The 17,845-nt window shown below is 40.6% G+C and overlaps 1 protein-coding gene across 10 annotated transcripts in view; it reads left to right on the top strand.

Moving 5' to 3' along the window:
* Positions 1–15,763, top strand: part of rbfox3a (RNA binding fox-1 homolog 3a) — a 335,564-nt gene extending 319,801 nt beyond the window's left edge. For 9 of the 10 annotated variants that reach the window (XM_078788894.1, XM_078788896.1, XM_078788900.1 and 6 more), the window contains 2 exons: positions 2,661–2,739; positions 5,473–5,920. In XM_078788894.1, coding sequence (XP_078645020.1) covers positions 2,661–2,739; positions 5,473–5,517 — 124 coding nt within the window. In that variant the 3' untranslated portion in view covers positions 5,518–5,920. Of the gene's footprint in view, positions 1–2,660; positions 2,740–5,472; positions 5,921–14,899 lie in introns of those variants that run through there. The other variant, XM_078788898.1, reaches the window with a different exon arrangement.
* The last annotated feature ends 2,082 nt before the right edge of the window (positions 15,764–17,845 follow it).

Raw genomic sequence — 17,845 nt, 5'->3', positions numbered from 1 at the left:
AAACAGGCTGAAGCATATTGATTCTACGTGAGTTATGACATTCTCATGGAGGTTCCTCATTGATTGAAGTCGCCATTATATGTGACTCCAAACACTGCCTCTGCTTCCTCCCCTTTTATGCTCGCGCTTCCCTTTTCTCTGTAGGTTCCTCACTTGAACACACAGTTTAACAAAAGGTAGTTTACCCACGCAAGTGCTTATCTTTGTCCTCCAGACATATTTCTGCTTCTTTTTAAATTTAGCAAACAAACAAGAGGGAAGAAGTAGGCAAAGGGGAATGAAAATAAAGCAGTCTGGTGGCATCAGAGAACGGGGGATGGAATGAGAAAAGAGATGGGCTTTGGGGGCGGGGATTAGTTCCAAGCCAGTGCTGGTGAATAGACTGGGGGGGGTTGGGGTGGGGGGGGGGGGGGGGGGTTGGGGTGGGGGGGGGGGGGTCTCAGGAGACAGACAAGGAGAAGTACTTGGAGTTGGCAAGAATGGCTAACCCAGAGGAGGTGAAGAAGAGCTGGCCACTGGAGAAAATGACTTCCTCTCTGCAAACTCCGCTTGGCCACACTGCTCTGTATTTCATCTCCAGTAGGTGTGGGACCCCCACGGGAGCTTTCCGTGGAGGCTCATGTTATTACAATGCTTTTTTTCCAAGCATAATAATGTCGTCCCACATTCGGTGATTATGTCATATGAGGAGCTCACCCAGAGCTAAATCCACTTTTGCTACTTTTGCTGTAAAAAAAAAAAAGTTGATGCTCTTCTACATTCCAGTGTCATAGCTGCTACTTTTTTCTTAACCTTTGAACCCTGCCACTTATACAGCGGGGCAGCTAATTTATTATTAAATTCTAATCCTTTCCTTCAGCACTACTACTAATTGTGTAAATACGGGCGAGTCAGTCTGGTGCGACCTTTAGGTGAACATGTTGCATCTAAGAGAGGAGAAATATGTTTAATTTAATTTAATTTAATTTAATTTAATTTAATTTAATTTAATTTAATTTAATTTAATTTAATTTAATTTAATTTAATTTAATTTAATTTAATTTAATTTAATTTAATTATATCCTATATCCTAAACTATATTAGGGAAGCAGGAAGTGAACAAATGTAACAGTTACTGATTGTAAAAGTACCAGATGGAGGGGTAGGATTTAATAAGCTTTGCTTCTTCCTACTCCTTTTGGACATGTGGAACTGTGAACTGATTATGGGATGCACTCAATTGTAATCTGATGCATGTTCAAATGAAATAAAACCATTACCATTACTTCTTTACTGTACTGTACTGTACTACACGTTCACTGCGTTACTCCAAGTCGCAAGTCAAGTCATCTCAAGTATGCAGATGGAATTGATCTCGCTAGCATGTTGATGCCACCACTGTTGCCAACTTCTGGTTAAGAAACGTGCATATGATGCATATTATTTGGGAAAGGCCTAACCTCCTAAGAGACAAAACAGTGAGTAAAAAAAAAGCCTTAATTATCTTTAGAATTACTAATAAACTTGATTCTTGGTTTGTTCATTAAAAATTGGCCATCACTTCACTTCACCACAAGATTCCCAGCATGCCTTGCGGCGGGTGTATTTCAGGCATGGGAATTATGCATTGATGTGTTTGTATGCCCGCATGGTGCGAGTAGCATCGTGTGTGTTGACGTGTTGACGTGTTGCGGTACATTCATTTTAATCTCGTAGCGGCAAATTAACATATATGGACTACACTGCAATGCACCGGAGTCCCAGTGTCACAGTCTCTCATGCTTAATCCGTTATTTTTAAATATATGTTTAATTAAATTAACTCAAAGTAATTGACATGCAACATACCGCAGGCAGTAATCCATCACAGGAATACCTAGTTTCTGCTGCTCTGGGCCAAGTGTAATCATCCTGCCATATGGAGTTGGCTCTGTGTACCTAGAGGGAACAAATAGGCCGAAACACACACACACACACACACACACACACACACACACAGCCCTTTTGGGAGATGATGTAGCCTTGTTTTGTAGTGTCAAATGAACCCGTACGAAGCCATGGTGAGAAATGTGTGAGAATGTGTCCTATTCAGCTTCGTGCTTGACTTCCACTCATAGTTTCTACAAGACGTGTAGGAAACAATTTGGAGGGGTTGTCATGTGACTATCCCAGACAAGGTCAGAGTCAGAGTCTGACTGCACAAGGGCTGTTACAGGAAGTGTGATATTGTCACAGCACCGAGAGCTGTTACAGGAAGTGTGGTATTGTCACAGCACCAAGAGCTGTTACAGGAAGTGTGGATATGTCACAGCACCGAGAGCTGTTACAGGAAGTGTGGATATGTCACAGCACCAAGAGCTGTTACAGGAAGTGTGGATATGTCACAGCACCAAGAGCTGTTACAGAAAGTGTGGATATGTCACAACACCAAGAGCTGTTACAGGAAGTGTGGATATTGTCACAGCACCGAGAGCTGTTACAGGAAGTGTGGATATGTCACAGCACCAAGAGCTGTTACAGGAAGTGTGGATATTGTCACAGCACCGAGAGCTGTTACAGGAAGTGTGGATATGTCACGGCACTGAGAGCTGTTACAGGAAGTGTGGTATTGTCACAGCACAGCAAAGTGCAAGTGTAGTGAAGCAACTGTATGCATTGTAAATGTGTTTTCTTTCCCCGTAGCTATGGCCGAGTCTATGCAACAGCAGACCCATATCACCACACAATCGGTCCTGCCGCCACCTACAGCGTGGGCACCATGGTGAGTGTCTTCCTTCTTTCTTGGCCTGAATATGTGGATGCTTATGCTTGCATACGCTAGCGCTTCGTCAGCTAGCACATGACACAGCATCCAAGTGGATGCCGACGCAGGGAACACAATAGAACACAATAGATTGGTATTGGTGTTACGTCATACGTATGAAATGGTTCCCATTGCCACTTCAGTAAATGAATGAGGGAAGCTGCTGCACTCTCTCACTCCCCCCAAATCAAGCCTTCTTGCTTGAATGACACTTGGAATTCCTCCTCATGCATCTTGCAAGGGAGAGAGAGAGTCAAACGATTAATGTTTGTTTTTAGCTAGCTTTGCAGCTAACATCAAAGATGAAAATGATTTCAACAAAGTATCATTTTATTGATTTATCCACACGATCATGGTCCACGTATCGTTCCTGCAGGGAGAAATGGCGTAGAATGTTCATTTCATCTTGGGCTCCTCAAAAGCAAAACATGTGTGGTGATGGCGAATGCCAGCCCCCGACACCCCCGCTGTCCCCCTCCCCCACCCCCCCATAGTGTAGCTGCTAGCTAAAAGCCTTCATTAATTACCACCATTATTTCCTCTTCATTTACTTAATTGAAACAGTGGCCTGTGTTTTTCTCCTTATTACTTTCAACTTTCTCTTTTTTCTTTCAATTACTCTTCCCTTTTTCCCCAGCATCCTCCCACATGCAATTCAAACCCTCGATACAAATTTGCATAGCAATTTGAAAAGCAGGAAAAGCCCCTCTAATTATGAATATTTCACCAGGACGGCACCCCGCATGGACAAAACTCAATTGGAATTTTAAATCAACTAGCAAGGGGTTGTCCAAACCTGGAAATCCAAAATGGAAGGATGCAAGGGGGGGCACGCTGAGACCAATCCAATGTACAGTGCTTAAAAAAAGAAATGTTTAAGACCATAGCTCAAAAAAGCCCAAACCCCCTTGAAATAGATATAAAATGTATAACAAAGACGCAGTAATGAGTAGCTTTTTACAATGTCCTGGGGGCCGGTACACATACAGCCACGGGCCGCACTTTGGACACCCTTCCCTGCTGCAGGGGGCAAACTTAGACCAGCCAGAATGCTGTTTGATCGCTCCATGCTCCATACCAATCATAGCTAATAATAATAATAATAATAATAATAATAATAATAATAATAATAATAGTAATAGTAGTAGTAGTAGTAGTAATAATAATAATAATAATAATAATAGAAATAACAATTATAGAAATAACAATAATAATAATAACAATAATAATAATAATTATAATAATAATAATAGGCCGAGTCATTAGGTATGAATGTGAGTGTGAATGGTTGTTTGTCTATATGTGCCCTGTGATTGGCTGGCCACCAGTCCAGGGTGTACCCCGTCTCTCTCCCAAAGACAGCTGGGATAGGCTCCAGCACCCCCGCGACCCTTGTGAGGAAAAGCGGTAAAAAAAGAATGATAATAATAATAATAATAATAATAATAATAATAATAGTAATAATAGGCCGAGTTGTTAGGTATGAATGAGTGTGAATGGTTGTTTGTCTATATGTGCCCTGTGATTGGCTGGCCACCAGTCCAGGGTGTACCCCGTCTCTCGCCCAAAGACAGCTGGGATAGGCTCCAGCACCCCCGCGACCCTTGTGAGGAAAAGCGGTAAAAAAAGAATAATAATAATAATAATAATAATAATAATAATAGTAATAATAGGCCGAGTTGTTAGGTATGAATGAGTGTGAATGGTTGTTTGTCTATATGTGCCCTGTGATTGGCTGGCCACCAGTCCAGGGTGTACCCCGCCTCTCGCCCGAAGACAGCTGGGATAGGCTCCAGCACCCCTGCGACATAATAATAGCTAATAACTAATATGCTACGCAGGGAAAATTACCTCAAATTAGCTTTGAAAAGCAAAACTCAGGAAAAGTAGATTATGTGAATATATATTTTAATGTATGAGATATTAATAATAATTAATATGAATTAGCGACAGTCTAATGGTGACCTACATTGGGTTGGTTTTAGCACAAATGTACAAAATGTGTGAAAACGGAACCCCGCATCCTTCCATTTTGGGGTGGAGGGGTTGTTTTGTTTGGTATTGATTGCTTTGGAAGCCCGTTTCTGCTACTGAGAAAGGAAATCTGCCAATGGTAAGTCATACCTACGAGATAAAAAGTTGGAATTATGAGAAATATGTCACGTCATCATCACATAATTAGGACTTTTTAATCATCTTAGTTCAGAATTTGGACTTTTTAGCTCATCTCATAATTATGTCAAAATTTCAACTTATGGAATCTCTTAATTTTGACTCTCACATCATTGATTTTCTTGTCTCATAATTTAATTAGGACTTTCTTACATCATAATTATTTCATTTCCCCTCATTTTTGACTTTCTGTAATCATAATTGAGATTTTTTTCCTGTCATAATTTCAACTTTTCATTTCTAAGATGACTTACTTTCAGTCAAGGAAGGGGGCTTCCTTTGTGCAGCACAAAGCTGCATAAGGCCCATTTTCGGACATTGAAAGCATCACCATGCCTTCTGGGTAGAAAATGAGGTTGCCAGGAAGTAGTCAGGCGAGGAGGAAAAAGGGAGGAATCTTTTCTTTAAAAAAAAAAAAAAAAAAAAGACTGTGATATCCAATCATCTAGAAATACAAAGCAAGAGTTGCACACTGGGTACTGATTGGAGCTTTTTTTTTTTTCATCTTTGATGTTGCAGGCTAGCCTTTACAGAGGAGGGTGCAGTCGCTTCACTCCCTACTAGAAAGGAGGGAGCCACGCCCCCTTTCCTTCCCCCAGCAAAACAAACACAAATAAAAGTCCCGGCAAATGAAATCCCTTAGAAAACAGCAAAAACAGCATCATCTTCTCCAGGAACGATAAACATGCGATGCTTCCATTGCGGAGCTCATGTCACTGATGTGTGTTGATATGTGGAAGTCGGTAAGAAGGTACGAGTCTCTCAACTTGTTGACCGGTCAAAGGAACTCCATCCTTTGGATGCTTTAATTGCACTTCATTCCTCCAACCCGTTCCCCTTGGATGCAAGCAGGAGTAACAAACCTCCAGATGGGATTTACATGAATTAGATGAACCACAGCAGCATTTGGCCGAGCTCGGCGTCTGACTCGCTATATAATAGGACTTCCAATTATTCAGCCCAAAGAAGGCGACAAAATGCTTAGCGTCAAGTGATGCATAAGAGAGGCGAGGCGAGGGCGCGGCGAGAGGAATAGAGTGATCTATTACCGCATCTGAATGCAGCAGGAAGTGATGTGTACAGAAAGCCGCTGGGAAATGGCTAGCGAGCCAATTGATTGTTGGCGCAGTGCCAGAGTCAGGAGATATCGTATTACTGCTGAACCGCTTTAAAGGGAAAAACACATTATCGTCCTCCCACACCCCCCCCCCCCCCCCCCCCATTGGGGAAAAACCAGGGCGGGACTATGGATTCAAGATGTCTGCACAGGTTGCAGTTTTCTTTCCATCACATTCCAACGTGTGTGGTTTGTACAAGTACCTTCAAGTACATGCATGAGTACACACAAAGTATATAGAACGTCAACATGAGCCAATCGGATGGGAGTTGAATGTCATTCCAACAGCAGGTGGCAGTATTGAACAAAAGCCAGGCGTCATAAAGTATTCGTCATTTTTTTCCTATGGAATGATGATTTGGGTACGGTGGAATACCGAATTTTCACATGGTCGACGAAGCGAGGGATGTCATCATGCGTCTCCTCAGTCAACCAACGCCGGGTAGCCAATTCGTCGTAGAGCAGGGGTGTCCCAAATGTCCAAATGTGGGACTGCAAAAGACGTCAAGTGGTAAGATTCTGACAAATTGAATCGAGTTTAAATGGGTGTTAGTCGCTACTTTCAACCCCGCCGCTTGTAGTACATTGGTTCAGCTAATACGTGGTTATTCTCTCATCTCGTATACTTGATCATTTAAACAGGTATTTTGGAAAATTCACTACCAACAAAGTCCATCAGCTAACAAATGCAACTTTGCTAACCCCGAACCAACGTTTTGCAACAACACCGGAATTTACATTGTGCGAATAAAGTTACATTTAAAAACAAACAAGAAAGAAATGGAATGAAAAGATTCAAGTTCAAATTGGAAGAGAATAAAGTTGTACTCTCATTCATGAGAATAAATTATATGTTAGTTTTAAATAAGAAAGTTGAAAATATTTTGACAAAACAGCAATCAGTGAGGGTTTTTCGTCCAAGCTGACAAAGCTGAGATGAAATAAGATAAATATAATGTATATCTAGCATATCTAGCATATCTACGGTACACGAGTTGCTATACCAAATATCAATAGGAAAACACTTGTTGGGTGTTTGGACAGCCCTGCTACCCAGTATGTACAGTATATATTCGTTACTATGTCCAGTCTGTGTACGAGTGGCCTAATTGTGGTCGAAGAAAGAAGATGCCCTGTAGATGTTGTTATGAAAAAACAAAGTTCATTCGTTATTCATTCAAAATGACTCATTTGAAAAGCTCAAAATGTGTTTATTATTGAAGTTGTTATTTTTAATCCGTACCATGTATCCCATAACAACACGGTGTAGTATCAACTAATACGCATCCACTTTTGCACACGCTAACTCACCGTAATCCCTATTATTTGCAGTCGCCACATTGCGCTTCGAGTTTTCATGGCTTCATTCTATCACGTTTTTTCCAAAATATATGAATGAATAAGTAATTAATTCATTTTCTATCGCTTATCCTCACGAGGGTCCCGTGGCGTGCTGGAGCCTATCCCAGCTGTCTTCGGGCGAGAGGCAGTGTACACCCTGGACTGGTGGCCAGCCAATCACAGGGCACAAATAGACAAACAACCATTCACACTCACATTCATACCTATGGACAATTTATTATTATTATTATTATTATTATTATTATTATTATTATTATTATTATTATTATTATTATTATTATTATTATTATTATTATTATTATTATTATTATTATTATTATTATTAATGATAATAATAATAATTGTTATTATTATTGTTATTGTTATTATTATTAATAATAATAATAACAATAGCAACAATAATAATAATATAGTTATTAGTAGTAGTAGTAGTAGTAGCAGTATTATTAGATGTTATTATTATTATTATTATTATTAATTAACTATATTATTATTATTAATGATAATAATAATTATAATAATTGTTATTATATGATTGTTACAATAATAGTTTTTTTATTACTACTACTAATAATAATAACAATAATAACAATAACAACAATAATGATAATATGGTTATTATTATTATTAGTAGTAGTAGTAGTAGTAGCAGTATTATTTAGATGTTATTATTAGTAGTAGTAGTAGTAGTATTATTAGATGGAGTGGAGGGTGGAATTGAACCCTGGTCTCCTAGCTGTGAGGTCTGCATGCTAACCACTCGACCGCCGTGCAGCCATGAATAAGTCATTCTTAGCCAAAACATATAAGGAACTACTAAAATATAACATATATAATATAATATAGTAGTAATATCTATATAATATATATAACATAGTAGTAATATATATATAATAACATATAAGCAACTAGAATCCAACTAAGATGCCCTTGATTGGCATCCCGCATTGGTAGAAAAGATGAATGACGCTGGCCAAAAATGTTGGCATCGGTAGAGTTTATTGGCTTGTACTCGCTTTAGGAAGCTCATAGAGACCATAAGACACACCTAGGATGTCTTTCACCAGTAAATAGCATCTGTGCTTATGTGCTCGCCGCCTCGGATGGGATCGTAAAGACAGGAGTCAGTAGCGCAGGAAGAGAAGGGGGTATAAAGAGCGGCAGTAACCCAGGCAATTTTCACTGCAGATTAGAGATAAGAGAGTTCAGTCAATAAGCACTGATCTCATTTGAAGATATACCAGACGGGCTAGACTCACACAAACAGGCGCAAATTCACTCTATGGCCGTCTTTGGGCTGTTCTCCCTGTGCTGCTTCCCAAACGTCCAGTAGGGATTGAAGAAATCCCTTTTTCCGTACTTTAACACCAGCACAAATAAAGCATCTCTTAACATCAGCCTGTGGTCAAGCCACGCCTGTGCCTGGTTGTTGCGGCAAGTGCAAATCGTGCTACTGTAGACGCCAAAAAACAAATCTACTGATCGCTGTGTCAGCATCGTCACATCCATGCAAACATTCCCAAAATTCCAGTTTCCAATACACTACTTTTCTTTCATCTTCAGACTTTGTACTACAGTCCCTCACGTGATATTTTTAAATCACACAATCACCGCTTTCTTCTTGACTACAGCCTGTTATTACTCCACAAATATGCATATATAAGCACATTGTACATTCGCATAAATAATAATAATAATATTATTACATTTTATTTGTATAGCGCTTTTCAAAATACTCAAAGACAAACAGTAATTCATCAATGATTGTACTTTTATGGTTGACTTGAAGGACATCGTCAGTGTTCTGGTCTCGTGACATCAGGCATTACCTTCACACAGTGAAAAAGACTTACCTCCCGTTATGTGTGGAAGTGGTACTTTTTTTGGCTTCTGATTTTGTCATCCTTCCCCACTCAGGTTCAAACCCTTTCTTAAGTCAAACCCTTTCATAAACCAGGGATGACTGCATAACACATTGAGACCACCGTTCTTCAAATTCAACTTGTCAATGTAGTATTCTGCACGCTGTGGAAAATTTTGAATATATATTCTAAGGGGGTGTCACCGTACACGCTGATGATGATGCAAAAGTGGCAATGGCAACAGGAAACGACCACAACAACTAACCTGTCGATACGTAGCTAAGTCACGGGCACCCTCCCAATGAGACGATTTACGTTACTTAAGATTCCATAGAGCGGATGGTGGTCACCTTTTGTCCATGCACATGAATAACATGATTTTATTATTATTTTATTATTTTATTATTTTATTATTTTATTATTTTATTATTTTATTATTTTATTATTTTATTATTTTATTATTTTATTATTTTATTATTTTATTATTTTATTATTTTATTATTTTATATTTATTTATAATTTTTTCCATGGCTGTTTCATGCACTTTACCGCCTATTGACTAAGATTCTTTTCTACTATTTAAAATAGGTCATTTGTAAATATAATCCACTATCCATAAGTATTCATTGTATAATTATCTTCTCTTTAGCGTCTTGTGGGGGGTTATTATGTATGTTTTTGGTTGATATGATTCTGTCATTTTATTTTTTACAAATATGTATTATTGTTATTTACATATTAGGCCATGTTGAAAGAAATCTGAGAGCGATCGAGAATAAAGTCATAGATTTACCAGAATAAAGTCGTCAGTTGTTGTCTTTTGGAGGAGAAGAAGTACTATTCCAAGAATAAAGAGGTACATGAAGGAGAATAACGTGGTAATATTCCATATGAGAGAGAAATAGAGCATAGCTCTCCAGGAAGGAAGGAAACTTAACTCTTGCTTCAAGGCAAGCTTTTATTTATAACGTGGCAGCAAAATAGAGCAGTTGCACATTTAGCATTTCGATTAGCATGTATAGCCTTTCTTAGCTCCGCCTTCCTTACCCCCCGAACTCGTCACAGGTCCAAGCCCAGCGGTCACGCACGCCCCCCGTCTTCATAGCTGTCTCAGCCAATGCCCGTCATAAAGTTTTTTCTCATACATTTATGACTTTATTTTTATTTTTTTTACATTTCAGATTATTTTAACACAGGCACTGCTTGAGACGGCTATGAAAATGGGGACTCACTGCATGTGACTTTTGATCTTGGGTAGTATTATGACTTATTATTTTTGAAAATGTACAACTTTATTCTCAAAATTCAGATTTCTTTTTAATGCGGCCCTAATTGATGATTAATCATGATTAATAATGACTAACGATTGTCATTATGAATGGGACCCGTGTTTTGTATACTATGTGTGTATTATATGTCCAGACTGCCGTAGAATGAATTATTCATATGCATTAAAAGTGATAATGCCATTGAGGTGTATGAATGCTTCTTGCCCAAAGAGACAACCGAGGCGTGCGTCACTTTGGTTGGCGTTAGTCATCGCTACTGAGGTACTCGACGTACAGTAAAAGTGTTGCCCCCCCCCTTCCTAAGCGCCACCTCTTGAAAGGTGACCTTTGAAATCAGTTGTATCATGCCCTTAAACGTATAAATAAAATGTGTTTTCACTGTTTCTCGCACCTTTTGTCATCAATTTGGTGAACCTTCTTGTGATGTGGAACACAAAGACTTCCCTCTGTGGGATTTGTGGGGGGGACCAAAGAATTCTGAACAGAGCAGGAAGGATCCACATGGGAGCTCATTTAAAAAAAGCAACATATTTTTCATAAAGTCTTGCTCTCGGACTCGCAGCAATTTCAAAGAGAAGCAAAGTAAAAGTAAGTACAGATGAACGACACGGCCTAAACTTCATAAACATGTTGGTTATTTGTGGTCTCCATGTTTTCATACTGTGGCTTCATGGTCAATGTGAAAAGATAATGAGATCATAATGATCATGTGAGAACGTTGAAGAGCATTGCACTTGTTATTCTGTACCTCAGCGCTCCAATGCCGCGCTCCCTCAGGATACCGTGGCAAAGTATTGACGTGCACCCAAAGATTCCACGTTTCCTGTGCTAACATTAGCATTGAAAATAAATGGAATGAGTGCAAAGGTCCGCATGGTCAGCATTCCAACATCTAAACCTTAAGCACACCACCGATACCGCCACACGCCCAAAGTTCTAATTCTCCCCACATCGTCTTTCCATAATTAGATTCCCATCTCACTGATTCAAAACATTCAGACCATTCTTGACTGACTTCCCAAAATCCCACTTTTTTCCAAGCCTAAATTATTTTGATCCTGAAAATTCCTACTACCGTCACATTTGTGATGCATTCTATTCGGGATGTTCAGGCTAGCGATCTGTGGTTCAGGAGGTAGAGCAGGTCGTCCAGAAATAGAAAGGGTTTGATCCCTGATTCCTCCATCCCAGGAATGTCATCCAATACTTCTCTACAAGAGAGGAGAAATATGATCTCAGGGAAGAAGTACATTTGAAACACTTCTATGCTAGGACTACGTTAAAAAGCCATAGCATTTCAGTATGTGGAATCAAACTATGGAATGGATTGAGTAAGGACCTCAAACAATGCACAACGATGAGCCAATTCAAGAAAAAATACAAACAGTTGATGTTTGCTAAATGCAAGGATGAAGAGTCTTGAACCAGTCATGATGTGCTATATATATCACTATAGTGACACTTACTATGGTACCCATTATGGCATTGGATGCTCATATCACCTCGTATTTCGGTACGGGACAAAAAAATTATGAAATAAAAAATTAAAATTAAAATTAAAATTAAAATTAAAATTAAAATTAAAATTAAAATTAAAATTAAAATTAAAATTAAAATTAAAATTAAAATTAAAATTAAAATTAAAATTAAAATTAAAATTAAAAAAATAAAGTAAAAAAATTAAATTACATTAGGAAAGCAGGAAGTGAACAAAATTAAAAATTAAAAATTAAAAATTAAAAATTAAAAATTAAAAATTAAAAATTAAAAATTAAAAATTAAAAATTAAAAATTAAAAATTTAAAATTTAAAATTTAAAATTTAAAATTTAAAATTTAAAATTTAAAATTTAAAATTTAAAAAAAACTTAAACTATATTATGGAAAGCAGGAAGTGAACAAATGTAACAGTTACTGATTGTAAAAGTACCAGATGGAGGGGTAGGATTTAATAAGCTTTGCTTCTTCCTACTCCTTTTGGACATGTGGAACTGTGAACTGATTATGGGATGCATTCAATTGTAATCTGATGCATGTTCAAATGAAATAAAACCATTACCATTGTTGCACCCTTGGGCAAGACGCATCACCTACCTTGCCTCCAGTGCTTCTGGTGTATGAATTTTCAGTGGTCCACATCCCCCGCATTACCACTTTCCCATAATTCCACATTTTAAACACTTCAGCATTCACACGTAATTCCCACTGGGACTGCCTTGTCCAATTTTTCTAAATGACCTATCAGTACTTTTAATGATTTTATTCTATTGGCCGAACCATCAGGTACTAAGGTTGTATCCACGATGTTTATATGCTGTCAACTGTGGAAATAAAAATATCCCTTTTCTTACCAGAGACACCTCAGGTTGTCGCTTCTTCTTCAATGGTCTCACCTCTCAGGTTCTTCGTCTCCGTCGTTCTATGCGGACTCTTTACGAAAGTTCCCACACACCTCAGTCAGATCCAAGCATGTGTGCAGAAGCACACGGGAAACCCGCTGGGATTTTTGGTGGATCTGCACAGACTTCTGAAGTCATTAAGTTTGGATGACACGTTTTGTCACATTGCTTCAACGCTCATCCTTGATCAGGCATCTGCAAACGTTCTAGTATACCTGAGCCCCAGCGGTGGGTTTGGAGCGCCACCCTTGCCCTCCAGCCTTTGCTGCTCCCCGCTTCCTTTTTCCCCCCTCTGGGGCCTCTTCTCTGCAGCATCGCCGGCGATGAAGCGAGCCTCGGAGGGTGCGAGACTGTTAAGCTGAGACAAGAGGAGGCGGTTATCGGCCGTGATTGGCGACACGCTGGCACAGCTCCACGGGTCCTGTCTCACTGCCGGTCATGCATGGGGGGGGCGGGGCTGAGCAACTACAAAGCGCTGCTGGATTTCCAGTGAGATCCGAGCTCACCTCGCCGTGCACTATTGTCATCTCCTCCATCGTCTGTTTGGCTATTTGTCACCCAATCGCTTGAAGCTGCAGTATATTTTTTTCGTCAGGCCCCGCCCAACTTTTCCAAATGGTTTTATTACTTTCACACCAAACCTCGACGGCAAACAGATTCATAGTGTTATTTCCAAACTTTCCCCGCAATCAAAATAATTGCAATGGTTTCTGAAACCAAAGAAAACCCAACATTTTTCTTTCTGATAAAATTAAATGCATCTGTATGTTTATGTGGGTGGATGGATGGATGGATGGATGGATGGATGGATGGTTTGGATGTATGGATGGATGGATGGATGGATGGATGGATGGATGGGTGGATGGGTGGATGGGTGGATGGATGGGTGGATGGATGGATGGTTTGGATGGATGGGTGGATGGGTGGATGTTTGGATGGATGGATGGGTGGATGTTTGGATGGATGGATGAATGGATGGATGGATGGATGGATGGATGGATGGATGGATGGATGGATGGATGGATGGATGGATGGATGGTTGGATGGCTGTATGAGTGGATGGTTTGGATGGATGGGTGGGTGGGTGGGTGGATTGTTAGTTGGTTGGATGGTTTGGATAGATGGCTGGCTGGATGGATGGATGGATGGATGGCTGGTTGGATGCATGATGGATGGATGGATGGATGGATGGATGGGTGGGTGGTTGGTTGGTTGGGTGGATGGTTGGTTGGATGGATGGATGGATGGATGGATGGATGGATGGATGGGTGGATGGATGGCTGGTTGGATGGGTGGGTGGGTGGGTGGATGGTTGGTTGGTTGGATGGATGGATGGATGGATGGTTGGATGGATGGATGGATGGATGGATGGATGGATGGATGGATGGTTGGATGGATGATGGATGGATGGATGGATGGATGGATGGTTGGTTGGTTGGTTGGGTGGTTGGTTGAGTGGATGGTTGGTTGGATGGGTGGGTGGGTGGATGGTTGGATGGATAGATGGAAGGTGATTGATTGATTTTGAGTGCCTAGCTAGATGATACCCGAGCTCACCAGAAGGTGATCGGACTTTTACAACAAAGTATTAAACCTTTTCCCGGGGAAGGAAAGGCTACATGTACGTACATAAAAGGTAAGAACACAAAATGTTTTGTAGTTCATAGAAAAAAAAACCGGTTCCAAGGAGTATGTGAAAATATTTTTTAACCAAACTGAATTATTGCTGTTAAGATAAAAATAACCCAAAGTAGTTAGCACCAGCCATGAACCTCACTGTACGTTACTGTGGTTTGTAGCATGCAAAAAGGTTCTAGAATATGGAACCTCATATCTGTAACGGGAATCAGTGTAATCTTTTTCCCACCATGTTCTGTACATCAACATTTACCGATTGTTTGTTCTCTGTTTTTGCTAGTAAATAAGAGATGCAGACAAAGATACCAGGAATCGGGGAGAGCAACTATGGAAACAGACGGACATCAAACTACAGCAAGAAAAACACAAAGAAGGAAAAAGCCCTGAGAGAGAGAAGATGGATTGGGGGGGGTTGATCGTTTGCCTACTCTGCGGACCATTGAGCCGATGTAGTCAGTTCTGGGGAAGCGGGCCTGCTGGTTCTGACCCCCTTGGAGAAAAAAAACAGGCCTTGCTGAGCGGAAGAGACCAATTGGACTGATCACCATAAAACATTTTATTTTTGTAAAAATGTTTGTTTATGATTTACAAAAGGAACAAAGGCACCTGTCGTCTGATTGTCTCCGACCGCACGACTCACTCACACCAACGACACCTCTCTTGGGCTGGTGGGGGTGTCAGATCAGATGGTGGCGGTAGCCGCTCCAGCAGACATGCAGAAGGAGAGTGCTTCTTACCTCTGGCGTGTCCAATGCCCCCCCCCCCCCCCCCCACAAAATACCATGCTATGTACAAATGGAATGAGGAAGTTGGTGGAGGTCATGTCTGCTGGATGGCCCCCCCCAGCATTACAACCGAACATGTTATTGTAGTGTTGTGGTGGAGGTGGCTGTGCTGTGCTTTTGTATTTTGTGTGGGGTCTGGGAGGGGCGGGGCAAAAGGCGTATTTATGTCTGTAAAGCGTCACCGGAGGAACGTGAAGGGGACGTGGATGGGTGAAAAAAAAGCTCCAGAAGTATTTTGGACGATGACAGTTTTTCGGGTTCTAAACCAATACCGTTGTAATGTTCCGTCAGGGGGGCAGTCGCAGTCTTATCGGTGAGGTGGATGGTTGGTTGGGTGGATGGATGGATGGATGGATGGATGGATGGATGGATGGATGGATGGATGGATGGGTGGATGGTTGGTTGGATGGACAGGTGGATGGTTTGGTTGGGTGGATGGTTGGATGGATGGATGGATGGGTGGATGGTTGGTTGGATGGACAGGTGGATGGTTTGGTTGGGTGGATGGCTGGATAGATGGATAGATGGATGGATAGATGGATGGATGGATGGATGGATGATGGATGGATGGATAGATGGATGGGTGGATGGTTGGTTGGGTGGATGGATGGTTGGATAGACAGGTGGATGGTTGGTTGGGTGGGTGGATGGATGGATGGATGGATGGATGGATGGATGCATGATGGATGGATGGATGGATGGATGGGTGGTTGGTTGGTTGGTTGGTTGGGTGGATGGTTGGTTGGATGGATGGATGGGTGGTTGGTTGGGTGGATGGTTGGTTGGATGGACAGGTGGATGGTTTGGTTGGGTGGATGATTGGATGGATGGATGGATGGATGGATGGATGGATGGATGGATGGATGGATGGATGGATGGATGATGGATGGATGGATGGGTGGATGGTTGGATGGGTGGTTGGTCGGGTGGATGGTTGGTTGGATGGACAGGTGGATGGATGGATGGGTGGATGGTTGGTTGGGTGGATGGATGGAAGGTGATTGATTGATTGATTGATTGTTTGGTTGATTGATTGATTGATTTTGAGTTGTAATGTTCCGTCAGGGGGGCAGTCGCAGTCTTATCGGTGAGGTTCTTAAAGCACAGGAAGAGACCATATTGTTTTCTTTTTTTCTCTCTCTACTTTGTTCTTTTCTTTTTCTTCTTTTTCTTTTTTTTACCTTTCTTATTTCCCAGAAAATCACATTTTGAATTACTTAAGCCCAGAAAAGGTTAGATTCTCTGCCACAATTCCATATTTGTATTTCCTGTATATCCTGGATTTATCCTATCCCAAGTCAAATGCTTTTAGTGGGTCAATCAAACATTTTGGTTCGGGGTCTTGTTCAATTTCTATTCAAAAATATTTGCAGCAACCAATTCTGGAGTCTGAATGGATTTTTTAAGGGCCGTTACTCTGGAAAGTGCAAATACGCAGTTTCAGCGACTGATTGTGTGTGAGGAATTATTTGGAAGAGTAGTAAACGGGAATAGTCAACATTTGTTGGGCAACAGAACCGTTGGAAAAACAACTTTTTACAACCCCAAAACCCAACTACCATGTATTTTTTTTTTTATTGTTTTCTAACATTTGGGCTCTGGGTCGGACGCCCTGCATCCGAAGACAAGGACTGTATCTCAAGGCGAAGTCTTCCAAGTCTTCATTTTCAGTGCATCGGTGCATCCACACTGATAACCAAGATGGCCACTATTGTGTCCGCCACATGCACACTCATTTTGACTGCGTTTTGTTGTGCTTTTTTTCCACTGAGGATGCACTTATGCACTCAAAAAAGACAAAGTGCAGGAATTGAGACTGGCAAAAGATAACGTAAAAGCCAAAAAACGGGGATTTGACGAAAACTTGGAACAAAAATGGCCGGTGTGGGAGGAAAGACGAAAAAGGTGCATCATGAGCAGAGTCTAATAATGAAATGAAAAGGAAGGCTTAGACAAAAAAATGGGCAGCAGGAGCGCAGGCAGGCAGACGCAGGATTATTCCTCTTGTGTTTTTCACGCCTCTCCATACCGCTGGATTCTTTCCTCGCCATCTAGTACCCCATTTCTGGCACATGGCCGTACTTGCACTTTTAAGGCGTGAAGTCGGTGCTCGATGTTGCAGTCAAAATCACCCAAAAAGGTGAGTGGGCACCCTTAATAGTCGCCATCTTGGGGAAGGACGACTTTGAAATAATGGCGTTGTAGCGCATTGGAAAGTGGTGAACGGAGAGAAATTTGGGACATTGCTACAGTATAGCTACTTTGACGGTAATTAGTACTAATTCTAGTACTAACTAGTACTAATAATCACCCAAGCTGAAGCCATGGCATCACTTTGGGTACATTTTGCAAGCTATTCAGTAAACTGGTGGCAAACATGTGAAGGATAAACTCTTAATTTTAATTTTAATTTTAATTTTAATTTTAATTTTAATTTTAAT

Source organism: Doryrhamphus excisus, linkage group LG2, assembly GCF_037039965.1.
Source record: "Doryrhamphus excisus strain RoL-2023G ecotype Guam linkage group LG2, RoL_Dexc_Guam_v1.1, whole genome shotgun sequence".
Lineage (NCBI taxonomy): Eukaryota > Metazoa > Chordata > Actinopteri > Syngnathiformes > Syngnathidae > Doryrhamphus > Doryrhamphus excisus.
This window is presented reverse-complemented; position numbering and strand designations above follow the sequence as displayed.